General features: G+C 37.5%; 1 protein-coding gene across 4 annotated transcripts in view; it reads right to left on the bottom strand.

The window, feature by feature from the left end:
• Positions 1 to 428: 428 nt before the first annotated feature.
• Positions 429 to 17,720, bottom strand: part of Senp6 (SUMO specific peptidase 6) — a 90,229-nt gene continuing 72,937 nt past the window's right edge. For 3 of the 4 annotated variants that reach the window (XM_059268281.1, XM_059268279.1, XM_059268283.1), the window contains 7 exons: positions 17,102 to 17,194; positions 12,687 to 13,111; positions 6,151 to 6,254; positions 4,128 to 4,216; positions 2,480 to 2,548; positions 2,240 to 2,390; positions 429 to 922 (listed from right to left, as the gene is read on the bottom strand). In XM_059268281.1, the coding sequence (XP_059124264.1) occupies positions 716 to 922; positions 2,240 to 2,390; positions 2,480 to 2,548; positions 4,128 to 4,216; positions 6,151 to 6,254; positions 12,687 to 13,111; positions 17,102 to 17,194 (1,138 nt within the window). In that variant the 3' untranslated portion in view covers positions 429 to 715. The remainder of the gene's footprint in view (positions 923 to 2,239; positions 2,391 to 2,479; positions 2,549 to 4,127; positions 4,217 to 6,150; positions 6,255 to 12,686; positions 13,112 to 17,101; positions 17,195 to 17,720) is intronic. The other variant, XM_059268282.1, reaches the window with a different exon arrangement.

The following is a 17,720-nucleotide window of genomic DNA, read 5'->3' as shown; positions in this document are numbered from 1 at the left end:
AATAAAAAGGTCGTATTGGGTATCTGAGATTCCAGCTGCACTTGCCAGGACAGTTTTCACCTGAGTCGCAGAGTGTGTGCCAGTGCAGTTAGTCAGACTTCACTAGGAGAAGTCAAGGCGCATTGTCTTTGATTGCTCTTAATAGTGTTTAAGTATCTGTGTACAATATAAATATTTATTACATTTTGGGGTTTCTCTGAACACACTCAACGAGCATGAGTTGAAAAGATGTTAATTTTTCTTGTATGCAAGCATATAAAGATGCATCTTTAGTTTAAAATGTCTCTGACAATTATATTTTCACATTTTTGAGTATTTTAGAACAGAGGTTAAAAAAAAACCAAAACATAGACACATATATATTCCCAGGAAATAAAATCACACTCTGAGGAATTATACAAGTTCACTGAAGAATATCAAATTAATCATTTCCTCCTATAAATACTTTATTTGTGTTTAGAAGTTGCAGTTTTAGTACTATTAACAGAAAATACATAACAAAGGTTTCCTAAAAGTGGAAAAAATAATTATAAATGTTGGAAAAATTGGCCTCATTAACATATTTACAGACTTTTACTTAATACATACTCCTTTGGAAATTATTTATGTGACATTTTTACAGCATTAACATCCCCAAACCTCTGAGTAGTGAGCACATCGGCTCTTTACTGTCTGTAACCAAAGTTGCACGCCACGTGAGCTCTGAAGCTCCTGGTCACTCTGAGACACTGCTGGAATACTGCTCGGCTCCCTCCCCGAAGGCTGTCTCTGCTGAGGAAGGGGCCTTCAGCAGCTTCTCTTTACTCTGCTCTTCCTGAAGCTTCAGAATTATGTTTCGGATTTCTTCTCTTTTTGTTTTCATTCTAGGAGGAGGAAACCAGTTCACCAAATTCATAGGTAGCTCAAAATTTAGTATTGGATTCTGAAAATAGGATTAAAAGCCTGTTAGAAAATTATAATGGGTGACATTTTAATTTCAACTACAACACTCAGAAGTTAAGTATCAGTATCTATTCACTGAGTTAGGCACTAGAGATAAAAACAGTATTGGCTTATGAAGCTTACTGTCTAGATTAGAGGCTGGTAACTACAGTTATTGGGCTGAGAACTGCCCATACCCTATTTCTGCAATAAAGTTCTTGTTCAAGCAGAAGCAAACAAATTCACAGTTTGTAGTTGTTTGTGCAACAGCAGAACTGAGAGTTGCTAAGAGTCTCCACAGCTGCAAAACACAAGCCTTTCCTCTCAGGCCCTGCCTAAGAAAGAAGGCCAGCACCATGCTAGATAAAGACAGTCGACCTCAGCCAACACTGTGACAGGAGGTAGGCAGTGCACTGAGAACAAACACCATCGGCCTGCCGTTTAAATGTCGTTAGCCAGCCATAGACTGACAGAGCATCGGGGAGTGAGCTTCAAGGCTTGGAGACACGGCACAGCAAGAAACAGACTGATTTTCAACTGGCCAAAGTACAGTGTAGGCCACCAGAAGGGTTTGTTCTTTAGCTCAAGAGCACCAGGGAGCCACCAAGTATAAAGGTGATGAGAGTAACCTGATCAGTTTCTGGAAAAGGACTGTGATGAGCAGAAGGCAGAAGGCATGAGAATCTGGTGTAGCAGCTCAGAAAGACACTAGCATGCTGGACTTGGAAAGTGGCAGCAGGAATGTAGTAATGAATACACGTGACTTTACAAGGGATTCAGGGGTTCATTCAGTGAACAGTGGTTAAGAAGGAGTCAAGGGAACGTAAAGAGTTCCAAGAGAGGCATGTGGAAGCCATGCTGCAGGATTGAGAGTGAGGAAGGAATAGTAGAAAGGGTGCTGGAGGGAAGAAAGCTTTCAATGTAAAGGTAGGGAGGAGATTAGATTCTAAAGGCTTGAGAGGAAGGTGTGTGTGTGTGTGTGTGTGTGTGTGTGTGTGTGTGTGTGTGTGTGTGTCTAACTTGGGAGATTTTGTTCTTTACAATCATTTTTTTTTTTTCTTTTTTTTTTGGTTTTTCGAGACAGGGTTTCTCTGTGTAGCTTTGCGCCTTTCCTGGAACTCACTTGGTAGCCCAGGCTGGCCTTGAACTCACAGAGATCCGCCTGGCTCTGCCTCCCGAGTGCTGGGATTAAAGGCGTGCGCCACCACCACCCGGCTTACAATCATTTTTAAGATGAATTATTTTCTTATTGTGTTCATTACATGAAATACAAATACCTATTTCATTATTTCACAGATAACCATGAACTGAAACTCACCTCAAAAAAGCTCTCTACATACTGCAGTATGTACACGCCACAGTCGCTGAAGTTGTTCTGCTGTGGAACTTTTGGGTTGGAACCTCTCATAACATCTTTGGAAAAACTTCGTTTGCTTCCTTTTTTAACCTCCCATTCCACTTCTAAATACCTACAACAATGCACAGATACCAACAAAACACATGTAAAGCTGCCTCGGCTACAGTGTATCAAACAAGCAGGTTACAGTTTTGAACTTACTCTCTTAGAATTTTGACAACATTTGACCTAGATGGGCCTCTGAGTGAGTCCATAAGTAGGATACAAGGTCTGCAGGATAGAAATAATAAAAGTTAAATGAGTTATAATGTTACATACGCACAAGAAAATTTAAAATAATGCATCAATACTATTAAAAACCTAGAAATTTTCTTTTGTTTCAGTAAATACTCAGGAAGGAAAGCAAACCTCACAGACAGAAATTTAGGTATCTATGGTAATATTAAAATTACATTATAGACTAGTAATGTAACTCCAGCATAATAAAAAGGAGCCCTATAAAAGTTAAGTATCATATGCACATGTATGTGCCATGGCATGCATGTGAAGGAAGAAGCTGAAGGGGCTGGCTCTCCCCTTCCACTACATAGGTTCTGGGTATCATCAGGCTTGCCAGCAAATGCCCTTACCTGCTAACTATCTAACTGAACTACAGCTTCTTAGAGAAAACCAAACAAGTAATCCCAAGAATTTGTTTATGACACAATGTATTTTTTAGGCAAGACTTCATTTTAGAATATTCTATGCAACCCAGATCTAATCTTCAGAATTTTAATTCTGTAGAAGAATGTTGTAAACTCAAGCCAGGTGGTGGTGGCACACGCCTTTAATCCCAGCACTCAGGAGGCAGAGGCAGGTGGATCTATGTGAGTTCGAGGCCAGCCTGGTCTACAGAGCGAGATCTAGGACAAGCACCAAAACTACACAGAGAAACCCTTTCTCGAAAAACTCAAAAAAAGAAAAAAAGATGTATGTTGTAAACTCAAAATAAATGAGGAAATCTAATATGCAAAAGTAGTCCAAAATGTTAATCTTTTCTCTTCTCCATTCTACCTCCCCCATCTCTCTCTCTCTTTGCTAAAGATTGAACTCAGAGCCTTGAACATGCTAAGCATACATCTAACTCTGAGCTACACTGATCAGGCCTGTTACAGATCTCTTAACTATGAGTTACATTCCCTCTAAATATCTATATTTTCTTTTATAAGTGAAGTTTGCCTTTCAAGGCCCATTAATGCAGTTTTTGCTGACATTTTCCACAGCAAAGTAAAAGGAGGTAAGTGTAGTACTAGGCAGTACTGATTCACTTAACGGGTTTGGGAGTCTCTGGGGATACTTTAGAACACACATGTATTTCTGGAAATTGGTAATGACTTACTCTATCTTCAGAGTTCCCACCTGCACCTTGTCCCTTCAGTAATGCACACAGTCTCAGATACACCAGGATAGGAAGCATGACTGAACTTCCTCTCTTAGAATCCTGTCAAGTCTGAGTGAGTCTCTAAGTAGAAAACAGGTCTGCAGGGTGGGACCACCTAACATTAACTGCCAACTTCATGCTACTGTTTTGATTATATATGGTGTTTTCTCCTCAAAAATATTATCTACAAAGTTATAGTGGTTCATTATAAAGGTGTGTAAGCATCTGTGGGAGCAGGGGCTGAGAAAACTGCAAAGTGGAAGCCAGAAATGGCCTCCCTGTTCCATCTCTGGACAGCATACCCACTTTTCCTCCATGATCCTGAGAGCACTTGTAAATTCTGCTTAAGTTAGAACTGTTCTGTTGTGTTTCATCCTATGACTCCAAAAACAAAAACCACACAGCTTGCAGGATGTAGTCAATGCTTACTGTTTACAGATAGTGGGTTTTAGGTGCCACTGTCCTATTTCTGAATTGTAGTTTTCATCAGCAAGGAGGCCATCATCGCTGCTATCATCCTGTAAAAGACAGCCTTTGGTTATTAAGAACGTGCTATTGAAATAACTAATAATCTAAGGAAACAGCCCCACACACAAAACTCCTTCAAATAAATGGCAACACTTCTAGTCCCAGGGAGGAAACTGACCTAGAAAATTCAGCATGCTATTCAATTAAATTTATCCAATGCTAAAACACTAACATCGAAGACTTATTCACTACTGTATGTGTGTATGAAGTGTGTGTGTATGCAGGCATGCAGGTGGAGATCAGGGGACAACTTTGTGGAGTCAGTTTTCCCTCCTTCCAAATTTAGGTGGGTTCTGGATACAACTTAGGTTGTCAGCAGGTGCAGTGAGTCCTTTGCCCAATACGCCAGCTCACCAGGCCTTTAGTGTTAGAATAAGCTTTCAGGTGTTTACATATGGTGAAGGAGGATTTATGTACTTTTTCCTTTCCACGCAATCTTGTGAAATAAAAGGTCATTTTTCAATTATCCATTGGCTTATAATATATGGCTGGAAAATAAAAGTTATTTTCCTTTCTACCACAAGAGATTTCCAATGTGAAGTGCAAAGTAGTGCTAAGAAATTTGTTTCAAATTTCTGATATTTGTATTATATCGTCCATCATGTAAAGCCTATATAAGTTGTTTAAATATAAAAACTTCACAATCTTAATCCTGTCTCAGGCCACATATCTGAATAGGAACCCTGAGGCCTGCAGCACGTAGTCATGGCTCACAGTGAGTCCTTAGTCTCCTCTGGTAAGAGCAGTTACCTGTTATGTAAAGTAATGAATGAGAATCTTACAGTTATTCATCATAAACTAAACACCCCCCCAACCAGACTGAGCAAAAAGGAAAATTGTGCAGCATAAAGTATGAAGATACTAGGTGAACAACTCAGTCTTCCCTAGTACTAAAACCAGAACCCCGAGTTTGATCTCAAGGACCCACATGGAGAAAGGAGAAAGATTCCTGCAATTATGCTAACTCCTACATGCCCATTGGGGTGTGCAGGTGTGCGTCCCAACACAAAACAAATATAATTTTTAAACAGAAAATTTAAGAAACAGTATGTTACAGTTTCTCATTAACTTTTCTTATAATTTAAATAAACTATCTCCAAAACTATAATTTATATGTAAGTGTTTATGATATTTATTAGAGCAAATAAGATCCAGGAAATAATATAATTCACCTGTTGCTAATTAAATATCTGTTCTTATAATACATGCACATTAAATTGGAAAAAAAAGAAAATAGCCACTGGATAAGAAAAAAGGTACTGGCCGGGCGGTGGTGGCGCACGCCTTTAATCCCAGCACTTGGGAGGCAGAGCCAGGAGGATCTCTGTGAGTTCGAGGCCAGCCTGGGCTACCAAGTGAGTTCTAGGAGAGGTGCAAAGCTACACAGAGAAACCCTGTCTCAAAAAACCAAAAAAGAAAAAAGAAAAAAGGTACTGGGAAAGTGAAAAAAAATTATAATTTTGCTATTCTTATGTATACTACAATTATGTGTACTACATAATTGAATATTTTACTACTTGCCTCTCAGATATTGCTAGACCAAAGGTCAAGTATAGCGTATAAATGTTTTCAAAGAAAACACGATTAATTTTTTATTTTATCCAATGCTGGACATCAAACTGAGGGCCTAGTACATAGTAAATAAGCCCTCTACCACTGAGCTATACACTCCCCACTCCAAGAGAATTAACTTTATATTAAAACTTTCTCAGGCAGTATTATATCACAATTTCATTATATATATATATAACCCTATATCACAATTTCAACAACACTAATATATGTGTCCTAGGAACTTCAAACTAGAAAACTGGTTTTGTTTTGAAATACAACCCCAATCCAGAAGCCATATTGCCTCTGTCGCTGGTTGAAGGAATAGTTTCTAAGATTCTGTAACAGATTCTCACAAAGCATCTGATTTTACCGGGTCATCCTGATCTTCTGAGAAGTCAATGAGTTCATCTTCAAGCATTTTACCACCTTCAGCTGACTGATCACCGTAGTTTAGTCTGATTTTGCTTAAGGCATCTGTATCAATAGGAAACACAGTATGATAAAAAGCTCAGGCCTATAACCCAGCGAATAGAATACTGAAATGAATGCTAATAATATAAGACAGCTGAGGGTACAAAAATCTGCTACAGCGTGTAATACAACAAATATAAAGTAGGTTATTTTAAAATAAAAACATGGATTGATGTCAAATTACAGAACTGTTCTATTACTCTATTACCCGAAACTTACAAAAAAATAAAAACAAGGTTATATAAATCTGTGTACGAATCTTTCTGTGTGTAAGAGTGTGCCAGATACTGAATAGAAAGCTTTAAGAGCCCAAAAACAGTAATTCCTAAACAAAACTATAAGCCACAGAATAGACTACAAGATAAAAATGTATAGCTTTAAGATTGAAATTATGAAAACATGGAAAAAACAAAGGGTAAAAAACAGTACAAATAAATAGACTTGCTTCTGTACATATCAGAAGAATAATAACATAGCAGGCAGTGGTGGTGTACATCTTTAATCCCAGCACTCAGGAGGCAGAGGCAGGCAAATCTCTTTGAGTTCAAGGCCAGCCTGGTCTACAAGGTGAGTTTCAGAATAGCTAGGGCTGTTATACAAAGAAACCCTGTGGCGGGGGGTGGGGTGGTGGTGGTGGTGAAGAATTATGAATATAACTGTCATGTTAGGATACTAGTTATAAACAAGATCCTGCAACTGTTTACTTAAGTTTGGTTATATTACTATTTTTCAATAAAATGAAACCCCACAAACCAACTATAAGGGTTGGTACCACAAAAGTAAATGGTTCACAGGGTAAAACTGAATTGATATTCTTTAAAGTTCATTCTAAGAATCAGAACTGTTAAAAGTCAATCATTTTGCTAAAAGAAGCTTGTCAAACCAAGTATTTAACAGAAATTTTAAATCTCCACGAAACTGAATCAGAGACTTTAATACCACATATACCAATATTGTTTAAAAGAATGTATGACATTTCAAAAATTCATAAAGAATGACCTTTAGGTATTTTAGGTAGAAAAGTTTACTTCAATCTAGGTTACAAAGCTATAAAGTGTTTTTTTTTGTTTTTGTTTTTTTTAATAAACAAGGTATCTTGAGAAAGAAGATAAATAAAATGTACTCCTAAAAAAATATATATAAATCAAAATGCTGTAATCAGAAACATACTACTTAAAATAATCAAGCACAATTGTAAACCTTCTGTTATACACACAATATATCTGTTTCAGAAATTAAGTATTTTAACTTTGTCTAAATCTAAAAATCTGTATACATCCCCAGGCAATTAAAAAGTCAACACAATCAGATTCCTATCTATAAAGTATTATTACATTAATATTTACCTTGTACCAACTAAAGTATTTCAAAAATCATCGAAAAAAAATATAGTCTATGGCCAGACCACTCTGCATGTGTCTGATTCTCAATGGAACTTAGAAATTAAGCAGGGTTAGGCTTGGTTAGTACTTGAACAGGAGAAAGTAGTTTAAATAATTCAGCTTTCAAAAAATATCTTTCTTTTAGGCTGGGCGCAGTGGTGCATATCTTTAATGCCTGCACTCAGGCGGCAGATGCTAGGGGAATCTCTAAGTTTGAGGCCAACTAGTCTGGGCAGTGAGTTCTAGGTCAGCCAGGGCTACACAGCAAAGCCTTGTCTAAAACAAGGTGGAGGGTGGGGAGAATGGAGAGGAGACTCAGCAGTTAAGATTAAGAACATATTACTGCTCTTAAAAAGAACCCAGGTTCAATTCCCAGCACCCACATCATGAGGCAATTCCAGCTCTAGGAGGATTCTATACCTCCACCTCTGGCCTCTGGGGGCACCTGCACATACCCAGAACACATATATGTATTTAAAAATTATTTTAAAATAAGTGAAAACAAAAGTATCCTATAAAAAAGCAAACATTTATATATTTACTGTGTGTGTGTATGTGTACACACACTTCTGTGTGTGTAGATCAAAGTGTAATTTTCAGGAGCCAGTTTTCTCCTTCCAACATCTGGGTTCTGAGGACTGAATTCAGGTTACCCAGCCTTGGTAGCAGACACTTTTACTCAATGAGCCATCTCAGCAGACCAGTATCTACCTATTTGAGTGTGACTGTAAATTTTAAATCTACAGCTGGGCGGTGGTGAGGCACGCTTTTAATCCCAGCACTAGGGAGGCAGAAGGAGGTGGATCTGTGAGTTCAAGGCCAGCCTTGTCTACAGAGCGAATTCCAGGACAGGCTCCAAAGCTACATAGAGAAACCCCATCTTGAAAATAAATAAATAATTTGGGGGGGAGGCGGCAAATTTTTAAACCCACATGTTCCTCATGTCTTCAATCTGGTCAATTATTTTACATGATGTCCAGCTGAAAAAACAAAGTGGCAAGTAGTGATATCATATATTACCTTCCAACAGCTGGCCTTAAAGCTGTAGACATAATCCTGTTTATTTACTATGGCATGTTATCTGACACTATTAGTCAACACTTGTTAACTACATGGATCTGAGTTAAACTTATGTGAACTATTTAAAATACATCTTTTGAACTATATAGCCAGGCCAAAAATAGAATTTAGCTACTTAGGCATTAATTAATTAGGGTACAAACATTTTAATGAGCTCCTAACTTTTCATGTGCCATCGTTCTAAGACTGGTTAGTCATACTCCTGCAGGTGAGAAAGTGACATTTAGAGAGCACCCTTACTTAGTGTACTTTTGAGCCAATGAGCTCTTCAAAGCATCTGATAAAAGCTAAGGAACCACTGTGTGTGTGTGTGTGTGTGTGTGTGTGTGTGTGTGTGTGTGTGTGTGTGTGTGTGTGTGTAGGGTGAGGAAACAACAACCACCTCACTTTAGAGCGCCACTTCTCAAACTGTGGGATGCTGCCAGCATTGAATTAAAATAAGATTAAAAAAAAACATAATTAGTGTTAGCACTCACACAAACAACAAGAAATTGTTTTGTGAAACACTTCTTTCACAGATTTTCCCTTTAATTATAGATATAATTGATGTAGGTGTATACATATGAAAGGAAAACAAACACACAGCTACAAGAAAAAGACAAATGAACCTGTTAATCATGGAACCTCTATAAAACATTGTTTTGTACTTTGGTCTCCACTAGGGTTTTGAGACTGTCTTCCAACAAAATTGTCTACTCAATAAACAACAACTTGCAGGGGGCACTTGGAAGTTCTGTAGCTGGTGTACATAAAGCCCTAAGTTGTGCTCCAATACACAGTCTCTCACTTCTTTATTTGACCTCACATTAAAGTGTATAAGATTATTGTTCAAAAAGAAACCATGTTATACTATTAGTGGTACTGCTGACTGAATTCAGGGCCTTGTGTTCTATTCATTGAGCTATATTCCTTAGTCTTATTTTTAAATTCATAACATTCACCCATTTCAAATGCACAATCCAGTGGTTTTTAGTATATAGTTGGCCCTCTCTATCTATGGGCACTGTCTGTGGATTCGACCAAGTATGGATCAATAATATTGGAGGGCAAGGGGTATAGAATGGTGGTGCACACCTTTAATACCAGCACAAGGAAAGCAAACAGATGTCTGCAAGTTCCTGGCCAGCAAGGATACACAGTGAGATCCATTCTATAAAAAAGATATTTGGAGGAAATTTTTGTTTGTACTCAACATGTAATATAAGCCCCTTTTCCCTTCTAGTTCTCCGAATAATTCAGTACAGGGACTTGGAATACAGCTAAGTGAGAGTGCTTGCCTAGCATATATAGGTCCTGGGTTCAATCCCTAGCACCATAAATAAAAACTAAGAGTAAAGAAAAGCAGAAGTATTATTTAAAACTACGTATTTACAACAAATTAGATGATGTAAGTAATCTAGAGAAGCTTTAGAGTAAGGAGGCTGCAAACACACCACAAGTGAATACTATGCAATAGTATATACATGAGGAACTTGAGCACCCATGGATTTGGGTACCTTTTTGGGTGGAATCAATCTTCCACAAATTCTCAAAACTAGCCATATATTCACAAGAATGCGTAACTACCTGCCATCACAATACTGTTTTTGATATTATCATCTAGGTGGTGCTGGGGATTGAATCCAGGGTCTCACCAAAACTAGGCAAGATCTCTACCACTGAGCTCCACCATCAGCCCTCAAAATCAATTTCAAAGCCTCCAAAAGAAATCCCATATTAACATTGTCTCTATATTCCCCTACCGCTTATCTTTTCCTGCTGAAACCCCTAAGCAATCAATCACTATTCTATACATTTTCTGGTTCTGGAAATTTCACACAAATAACTATTATTTTTTTTTTAAATCAAGAATTACAATAATGACATCGAAAGAATTACAGGTTAAATACTTGCTTGTTTACATAATTTGCTTAACTGTATCCTAATGAACTAGACTGTAGACAAAGATTTGATCTGTTTGGCTTTTAATGACCAATTTTGTTTTTCTTGTTCCCTTTCCAGCTCATCTCATGGCTCCAGGACCTTATGAAGCTTATTATAGCAAACTATCCTTACAAAAGCTCAGCAACGTCCTCCTTCCCATACCTGTCTCTCTTGGCTTTTTGAGACAGGGTCTCAACATAATCCAGCTGACTGTAAACTTGTTATATGGCAGGGCTGGCCATCAATTCCTGATTCTTCTGTCTCCACTTCCCAAGTGCTAGGATTAGAGGCATGTGCTGCCATGCCAGATGTGAACCTCCTAATTCACCAATACAAAGTGGTAGAGCACCAAAAATATGTTCTTTATTTGCAATTTTCCATAATTTTAATTCCTTTTTTTTCTATAGCCTACCTTACCTAACAAAAACTTATATAGGTCTATGCATGGTTTAATGTTTGCAAGGCAGAGACTACACTGAGTATTATGGATTTTTACGGAATAGATTAAGTTTTTAATTGACACATAATACCTGAAAATATTCTTGGGGTTGAAGATCGAAGCTCAGTGGCAAAGTGCTTGCTTAGTGTGTGTGAGGCCCTGTGTTTGATACTCTGCAACAGGTGTGAGGGGCCACCCTGTAAAACCTTAAAGGGTAGAGTAAGATGTTTTGATGTACACGTGCTTGAATGAGGCTTGTACTGGCTAGTTTATGTCAATTTGACACAAGCTATAGTCATCTGAGAGGAGGGAACTTTGATTGAAATATGCCTCCATAAGATCAGGCTGTAGGCAAGCATGTAGGCATTTTCCTAATTTAGTGATTGATGGGGGAGGGTCCAGCCCACTGTGGGTGAGGCCATCCCTAGGCTGTTGCTCCTGGGTTCTATGAGAAAGAAAGCTGAGCAAGCCATAAGGAGTAAGCCAGTCAGCAGCACCCCTCCAAGGCTTCTGCATCAGCTCCTGCCTCCAAGTCCCTTCCCTGCTTGAGTTTTTGTCCTTACTTCCTCCAATGATGAACAGTAATCTGGATGCATAAGCCATGTAAGTCCGTTCCTCCTCAAGTTTCTTTTGGTCATGGTGTTTTGTCACAGCAATAGTAACCCTGACTAGGATAAGGCTGAAGTCAACACATGGAGTATTTGTGGGTTGGAGAGGAAAGTGACTTGATACCAAAGAATTTTGATAACTTTTAGATTTCTATTAAAGAGGTTAGAAACAATAGTTTCTAATTGAAGGAAATGAGAACCAATTCATGAGAGCTGAAAGGAAATAAAAAAAGGTATTAGTATCCCCTTCCTGCAGAACTGAGTGAAGGAGAACGAGGAAAAGGGATCCCACTTTATTTGAAGGAGAAAGCTTTACTTTCTGCCTTTGGCCATTTGAACTCAATTCACCAATCTAAAAATTGAGAAGACTGAACATATTTGTCTTATAAGTTAAACCTATGAAACTACTATATATTTTGAATCTAGGGAGTTTTTTTATGAAATAAAATGAATCCAAACTCTTATAAGTGGAAAACGTGAAGCTTCCATGTCTAGATTGAGTATCTCTTACAGAAATATCTGGGGCAGAATTATAAATTTCAAGGTTTATTTTTCCTTTGAATTTTGAGTTATTTGTATTTAATACATGTAATATCAAGCAGGTAAAACTCAAGCCTAAGCATGAAATTACTTTTCATTTATCGTATATGTACTACACGTAGGTAGTATTATACTAATTTTCGTGTGTCTACAACCTGTTACACAAGAATTTTTCAGAGGTGCCATAAACTCTAGACTAGAGCTGCTAGCTCTGCTTCTAGGGGTGAAGAGATGGGACCGACTGCAATAGAGACACTGGGGGTTTCGAGTAATGTAAGATTTTAAATGTTGGTTGTCATAGTAGTTACATGACTGAATACATTAATAAAACTTGAGTGACACCCATAAAGTGAGTTAATGTTATTGTAAGTAAATTCTACCTCAGTAAGCCTGACAAGAGAAAATATGTAGCTTTAACAATTCTATTTTAACTTTTACTCTTTCATAGTATATCAGTACATACCTGGATGACGTACAGAATTTAAACACTCATCCTGTAGGCCATTCTCACTTTTAGTTCTATCAGTAACTTCCTGGCATGCAGATTCTCCATTATTTGATTCTTCGTTTTCACTTATAGCATGATTTTTTTTTTTCACACTACATTTCACACTGTATGTGTTTCTCCGATAACAAGGCTCACTTTCTTCCTGTCCAGCACTGGACTCAGTTACAGTTAAGCAATGCTTTTTGTTTAGCATCTTCTTAATCACAGGCTTGGCAGAAGAGTTCTGTGAACAACTGTCCATTTCACGGGCAGAAGAAACACAACTGTCCTCTGCAGCTGAACTTTTTTGCATGACTGCATTTTCATGGTAATGAGGGTTAGGTTCATATTTTGGTTTGTCCAAACCAGGGAAACAAACAACAGCCAAAAACCAGTGTGCACTGTAAAAACAAACAACACTACTAAACATATCATTGGAAAAGCTCATCATGCTTCTCAATAACTATCAATTGAAATGTTGTTTTTGCAAGTTTGTGAACAAACACTGATCTTTTAAAATTCTTGTATTGTTTGTAACAATTCTCACTTGTTTATTTTATCAATGGTTAGCATACCATAATGACCACTAATATTTTTGTTGCTGTTGTTAGGATTATGTACCCTATATTCACTCTTACAAACAATCTTCTTAATCTTTGTTTTTGGAATAAAAGATCCATTCAAATTTTTATCATGTCTCTTTCTCTTGTTCGGAAAGGCTTATTATGAAAAGTATGTATCTAAATAATCCTTAGTCTTCTGCTATGCTGAAATGTAAATACATTAATATCAAAAGGAAATGGTATATCTAATCTGGGCATTGTTATAAATCTCAAGTATAATTAAAGAGTTTTAGCTATCAAGTGCAAGTTCATGATGTCACTATATTCAGCTATCAACTATATAGTCCACCAGAAAAAAAGACATATAGTATAGCCTAATAGTCACTAACAACTTTTCATTTACTAGCCACGGGGTTATGTGCCAGCAGGTAATGGGTAGGCTATAGATCAAAGAAGACTTATTAGCTGAGTATAATATCTGTCATGTAGTAGGATGTCGAATAAATATTTTCTCAGTAGAAAACACTTTTTCATCCACTGCTACAGATCAAACCCAAGGCCTTGAGCATATTAGGCAAGTACCCCACCACTGACCTACACCCCCAACCTGAACAGCATGACATCATTAGGTAACTCTTTTTCTGTATGACTTAGATGACTCCAAGATATTATTAGGAACAGTGCTATTTCTTCATCTGACAACATTCAGTACAAAGGTCATAAAAACTGGTTTTGGTCTCAGTGTTTAAAAGGTCAAATGGAGCCTGGTGTAATGGTATACACCTTTAATTCCAGCACTTAGGAGGCAGAGGTAGAGGCGAGGCAGGCTGTCTCTTATGAGTTTGAGGCCATTCTGGTTTACATAGCAAGTTCTAGGCAAATCAGAGCTACACAGTAAGACTATGTCTGGGGATGGGGGATTTTATATATATATATATATATAAATATATATATATATATATATATATATATATATAAATATAGATAAGGCAAGATGGATGAATACTCCTTTCCTATTCTTAATAATTCTCATTCTCAGTATACAATGGACTTAGGTCAGTTTAAGCAGCAAAAATAGTGTATCAACATCCTCATTTCGATAACTAATCAGTTTTAGAAATGTTGAAATGACAAAAAGTGTGTTTCAAAACCTGATGCTGTGGCCAGGCAAGGTGGCAAAAGACTATCCTCTAACACTTGAGAGGAAGAAGAACCAACGGTTCAAGGTCATCTCTGGCTACATATCAAGTCTGAGGACAGCATTGGACTACATAAAATCCTGAAAAACAGTATTTATGGTGTAATGTGGTGATTTTCAACCTACACTGTGGTGATAGTAGTCTAACAGCTTTACCATCCTGATATCATGCCAATTTAAGAAGCCATATACTTTCTGTTACCTCACTAAAAACTAGGCAAAATACCTTTCTTTTCTCCTGACTGAAAGGACATGTGCTGAGAAGCTAACCTCAAGAATACAGGGCTTTAAATTTGTAGCTTTAAAAAAACAACAAACAAACAAAAACAAAAAAGCAGGCTCTCAACTATGTAGACCAGTTCTGGCCTAGAACTCAGACATCCGCCTCTAGCCAAATAACTATATAAATCGCTAGTATGAGAAGAGGCTAAAATAGGTAATTTTATTATGGCTGGATCATATCCAAATTCTAGGTTTGTGCTCTTTAGCAAATACTGGTACAATTTCTAACAAACAACTTATAAACTTAATTAAAACAAAAACAAAAAAAACACAAAAAACTGCATCATGAGGTTAGAGAGATGGCTCATTGGCTAAGACCACTTACTGCTCTGGCAGAGATCCCAGGGTTCAGTTTCAGAACCCACATGGCACCTTCCAAACATTTTTAACTACAGTTCTAGGTGTTGCACATACATGTAAGCAAACACTTATACATATTAAATAAAAATAAATCTTTAAAAACTTAACATCAGGCGGGGCATGGTGGTGCATGCTTTTAATCCCAGCACTTAGGAGGTGGAGATTAAGTGGATCTTTTTGAGTCCAAGGAGCCTGGCTTACATAGAGTTAGGCTAGCCAGGGCTACATGAGACCCTATCTCAAAAAACAAAAAATTAACATCATTACTAAATGAAGCAGATGACAAACCAATGGTGGCCTATCTAGTAACTGGCACATATCAAATATCTGTGGCTTTCACCTCTTAAAAAAATGAAAAGTAAGATCTAGACACTTGCAGACTGTTTCCATCAATCACCTCATGGGTGTAGCCTTCCTGCAGAATTCTGTATTGGCCTGCACCTCTGTATTGGTTCTCCATCACATGTAAGATGACTGGAAGATTAATGGAAACTTCTATTGACAAAGAAAATGATTATAGTGGCTCTAAATTATTTATATATGACTCAGATAATATTTCAATTTAACACTTTTGTTATTTATTTCTTACAAACAACTTTCCTCTTTTCTCCTAAGACGCTTGTGCTACTTTTTATGATAAATTCTAAGAAGCCTTAGTTTATGCAGAATAAATTTAAACTTGATTTTGAATTTTATTATGTTATGCATAATAATACAGTCTTGTATAACTGATGCTTTGACCCTAAAGAGAGCTAAGGTCTACTAATTAACATCAGACACATACACACACACACACACACACACACACACACACACACACACACACACACACACGAAGGGACAGCAGTGCTGGGAATAGAACCGAGGGCCTTCCACAAACTAGCCAAGCAGCCTGCTACTGAGCTACACTTCTAGTCCCCAAAACGTAGTATTTATTATCTGTTTTAAGAGGGGATCTTAATATGTCGTCCAAATTAACTTCAAATTCTTGTGTTGAAGTGATCCTTGTGCCTTACTCTTCAAAGAAGCCATGGCTACAGCCACACATGTCAAAAACATCTTAAAGGAAGGGTTTGCTCATATTACAAAGTGAATTTACTTTACAAAAAAGAATGGATAATTAGTACACAGTTGAAACTTACAATCTAGTGTGACACAGTAAGGCTTATTACATATAAACGATCCCACGTAATACTAATTTCAGCCATAATTCCTCCAATTATAAAGAGATAAAAAAGGGGCAGAGTAAGGCATTTCTTGATGTGTCTAAGCAGAGTACAGTACTAAGTCACAGGGCATGCCATAAAACAGATCTTCCGCCAATAGGAAGGGTACCTCTTCACTCATGCACACTTCTACCTCACTCTCCCCAGATCACAACAAATGACCATTCTTTCAAGTGGATTCTTTAAAGTAAAAGCAAACACAAAGAAACACAAACTCTCCAATCTTAATCACATGATAAAGCTGCACAATATATCATCTGAACATTTCTACTGAAGCTCTTAGACTGCTTCTAATAGCATGCTTTAGTTTGAGGAAATGGCACAAATTCATCCACTTTTTCCTTTCCTATTAAATGTGAGTGAATTTTAAGCAAAAGATTCAAATTCTTCTATGTGATCCAGTCATTTCTTCAAACAAGGTAATCTCCACAAACTATCTTATACCACACAAGCATCATTTTTAAAAATTACTTTCTTATACTTTGTCCAATAAAATAAAATTAGAAGAAGTTGTCCAATATACTCTACAAAATTTTGTCAGGTATTTTTTTTCCCCAAGACAGTTTCTCTGTGTAGCCCTGGCTGTCCAAGAACTTGCTCTGTAGACCAGGCTGGCCTCAAACTCAGAGATCCACCTGCCTCTGGCTCCCAAGTGCTGGGATTAAAGGCGTGTAGCTAAAATTCTGTATCTTATGAGCCAACAGAGAACTGTGTTTACTTTCATAAAATACGTATTTTTAATACATAAAGACTTTTACTCACGCTTCATTAAGGGGTACAAAAATAAAATCCTTCTCAAAAATATCTACATGCCGGGTCCAAGTTTTCACTCTCCCATGTCTTTTTTGTTGTATTCTGTAAGAAACAGATAATCACTTTCTAAAGAGTCATTACAGTTATGGCTTATATATAGCGACTTACAAATTAGAACATCCGGCTCTAACACCTCACAGTTTCACTTGATGCTTTAACAAGTTGAGAAAAGAACCCAGTATCTTAAAATTTAAAAACCTAAGCCGGGCGGCGGTGGCGCACGCCTTTAATCCCAGCACTCGGGAGGCAGAGGCGGGCAGATCTCTGTGAGTTCGAGGCCAGCCTGGGCTACAGAGTGAGTTCCAGGAAAGGCGCAAAGCTACACAGAGAAACCCTGTCTTGAAAAACCAAAAAAAAAAAAAAAAAAAAAAAATTTAAAAACCTATTTATTTTTATCTTATGTGTATGAGTGTTTTGACCATATGTATATGTATCGCATGTGTGCCTGGTGCACTCAAGTCAAAAGTGAGCACTGGATTCCCTAGGACTGGAGTAACAGATGGCCATTAGCTGCCACTTGGTGCTGGGGACCAAACCCTAGCTCTCTGCATGAGCAGTAAGTGCCCTT

The sequence above is a fragment of the Peromyscus eremicus genome, chromosome 7 (genome assembly GCF_949786415.1).
Source record: "Peromyscus eremicus chromosome 7, PerEre_H2_v1, whole genome shotgun sequence".
Taxonomy (NCBI): Eukaryota; Metazoa; Chordata; class Mammalia; order Rodentia; family Cricetidae; genus Peromyscus; species Peromyscus eremicus.
The sequence above is the reverse complement of the archived record's forward strand: the minus strand, read 5'-3'. Positions and strand labels throughout refer to the sequence as shown.